We start from the raw sequence: 1,935 nt of genomic DNA, 5'->3' as shown, positions 1-1,935 counted from the left end.
TTCGGCGCCGGCGCCATCGGCCTCCTGCTGGCCGCCGCGCTCGCCACGTCGCAGAACTTCACGTCCATCGTGATTGCAGACATCGACGCCGCCCGGCTCGAGGTGGCCAAGTCGCTGGACCTGGGGCTGAAGACCACCCTTCTCCCGCGGTCGTCCAACCCGCCGCCGCCGCCCAAGGACGCGCCGCATTCGGAGCAAATCGCGCACGCGCTGCAGTCGGCGCAGACGGTCGCCAACACCCTGAAGGAGACGCACGGCATCCCGAACGGCTTCAGCCGGGTCTACGACTGCACGGGGGTGCCGGCGTGCGTGCAGGCAGGCATCTACGCCTCGGCACCGGGCGGCGTCCTCGTGCAAATCGGCATGGGCACGCCCGTGCAGACGCTGCCCCTGGGCGCCGCCGCCCTGCGCGAGGTGGACCTCGTCGGTGTATTCCGGTACGACGGGCACGCGTACCCGGCGGCCATCAACCTCCTAACCAGCGAGACCTTCAAGCGGGTGGAGGAGAAGGTGGTGACGCACCGCGTGAAGCTGGCAGAGGAGGGGCAGGGCGAGAGGGCCTTTGCCCTGGCAGGGAAGGGGGTGGATGAGAATGGGGTTCCGGTTGTGAAGGTGATAATTGAGGGGTAGAACCTCATTACCTTGCATTTAAAAAAAAATATTTCATACCATTAGAAAATACGAGCCATTATATTGATATGATACGATAAAATAATCATTGATGATGGCACAGTACATATCAGTACATATGTAGAATACATACAGATACAGATAGTCATAGCAGCACTAGCATCATCGAGAGAGATCAATCACATCGTCAACCACCTCCGTAGTAGTAATTAATATATTCCGAGAGTATGTATATGCATAGACAGACGATATCAGAAATATACACATGAAAACAAAAAAAAACCAGCATGCAATGCAATGCACTACCCACAGTCCACAAGGCTGTGTCTGTAGACAACAGAACAAAACAGAACAACAGCATACGTATACACGTGCACTAATAACATACTCCCTTCCTCGTCTTATTTATTTATGTCAACTATTTTAACCCCCCCGCCAACAACAAACTCTGCCCCGTCATATACCCCGTCCGCACGAGCATGGTCACCACATTGGCCACCTCGTCCGGCGTCCCCAGCCTTCCGAGCGGGATGGACGCCGCTACCTCGGGGATCGCGCTCGCGCCGGGGATCATGCCCGTGTCGCCGATCATGGCCGGGGCGACGTCGTTGACGCTGATGTTGAACTCGGCCAGGCGGGTGGAGAGATTGCGCATCATGCCGGTTAGGCCGCCTTTGGAGGCTGCGTAGTCTGTGGATTTACATAACACATGTTAGATTTTTTTTCTTTCTTTTTCCCTTTTTATTTTTTTTGGGACTGGGAGGGTGCTTACGACATCCGTTAATCCCTCCACCATACCCCGCAATCGACGACATGAACACGATCCGTCCCCATCGTTGCGCCTTCATGTGCTCGACTACCCCCTTGACGAGGATAAACGACGCGCGGAGGTTGACGGTGATGGTGTAATCGAACTCCTCCAGGCTGATGTCCCACACGTTGGGGACGCGCTTGCCGTACCCCGCGTTCGAGACCAGGATGTCCGGTCGCTGCCCGTGTTGCGCGTCGATCTCGGTGAACATCTTCTCGATCTGCTCGGCGGAAGAGACGTCCACCTGGTGGATCGAGATGCGCAGGTCCGGATGCGCGGGTTTCAGTTCGTCGTTGACGAGCGCTGTGATGGAGGCCAGATTGCTCGAGTATGTCAACGCCAGATGGACCCCATGTTGGGCGAGCTGTCGAGCGCAGGCAGAGCCGATTCTGAATGAGTTCCCCATTCATATATAAGCATAATCTGATCCATTGTCTGACTGATGGCAACAATCGACGCTGCTTACCCTCCCGATGCTCCGGTGATCAAAGCCA

At 56.2% G+C, this 1,935-nt stretch overlaps 9 protein-coding genes across 9 annotated transcripts; 5 read left to right on the top strand and 4 right to left on the bottom strand.

The window, feature by feature from the left end:
- T310_9024 (Zinc-dependent alcohol dehydrogenase) lies at nucleotides 1-630 on the top strand (the record flags this gene model as incomplete). Its single annotated transcript, XM_013468404.1, has 1 exon — nucleotides 1-630. A coding segment is annotated over one exon (630 nt), but the record flags the coding sequence as incomplete, so codon positions are not given.
- Nucleotides 324-671, bottom strand: T310_9023 (uncharacterized protein; the record flags this gene model as incomplete). The annotated part of the gene is made up of 1 exon (XM_013468403.1): nucleotides 324-671. A coding segment is annotated over one exon (348 nt), but the record flags the coding sequence as incomplete, so codon positions are not given.
- Nucleotides 672-963: 292 nt separating this feature from the next.
- Nucleotides 964-1,242, top strand: T310_9022 (uncharacterized protein; the record flags this gene model as incomplete). Its single annotated transcript, XM_013468402.1, has 1 exon — nucleotides 964-1,242. A coding segment is annotated over one exon (279 nt), but the record flags the coding sequence as incomplete, so codon positions are not given.
- T310_9021 (uncharacterized protein) lies at nucleotides 1,014-1,319 on the top strand (the record flags this gene model as incomplete). Its single annotated transcript, XM_013468401.1, has 1 exon — nucleotides 1,014-1,319. A coding segment is annotated over one exon (306 nt), but the record flags the coding sequence as incomplete, so codon positions are not given.
- Nucleotides 1,032-1,328, bottom strand: T310_9020 (uncharacterized protein; the record flags this gene model as incomplete). Its single annotated transcript, XM_013468400.1, has 1 exon — nucleotides 1,032-1,328. A coding segment is annotated over one exon (297 nt), but the record flags the coding sequence as incomplete, so codon positions are not given.
- Nucleotides 1,049-1,342, bottom strand: T310_9019 (3-ketoacyl-acyl carrier protein reductase; the record flags this gene model as incomplete). Its single annotated transcript, XM_013468399.1, has 1 exon — nucleotides 1,049-1,342. A coding segment is annotated over one exon (294 nt), but the record flags the coding sequence as incomplete, so codon positions are not given.
- On the top strand, nucleotides 1,255-1,539 carry T310_9018 (uncharacterized protein; the record flags this gene model as incomplete). Its single annotated transcript, XM_013468398.1, has 1 exon — nucleotides 1,255-1,539. A coding segment is annotated over one exon (285 nt), but the record flags the coding sequence as incomplete, so codon positions are not given.
- On the bottom strand, nucleotides 1,329-1,847 carry T310_9016 (3-ketoacyl-acyl carrier protein reductase; the record flags this gene model as incomplete). Its single annotated transcript, XM_013468397.1, has 1 exon — nucleotides 1,329-1,847. One exon carries the CDS (start codon nucleotides 1,845-1,847, stop codon nucleotides 1,329-1,331), a length of 519 nt encoding a protein of 172 aa, XP_013323851.1.
- On the top strand, nucleotides 1,540-1,857 carry T310_9015 (uncharacterized protein; the record flags this gene model as incomplete). The annotated part of the gene is made up of 1 exon (XM_013468396.1): nucleotides 1,540-1,857. A coding segment is annotated over one exon (318 nt), but the record flags the coding sequence as incomplete, so codon positions are not given.
- Between the last annotated feature and the right edge of the window lie 78 nt (nucleotides 1,858-1,935).

This window comes from Rasamsonia emersonii, assembly GCF_000968595.1.
Source record: "Rasamsonia emersonii CBS 393.64 chromosome Unknown ctg1118621760957, whole genome shotgun sequence".
Classification (NCBI taxonomy): Eukaryota; Fungi; Ascomycota; class Eurotiomycetes; order Eurotiales; family Trichocomaceae; genus Rasamsonia; species Rasamsonia emersonii.
The sequence above is the reverse complement of the archived record's forward strand: the minus strand, read 5'-3'. Positions and strand labels throughout refer to the sequence as shown.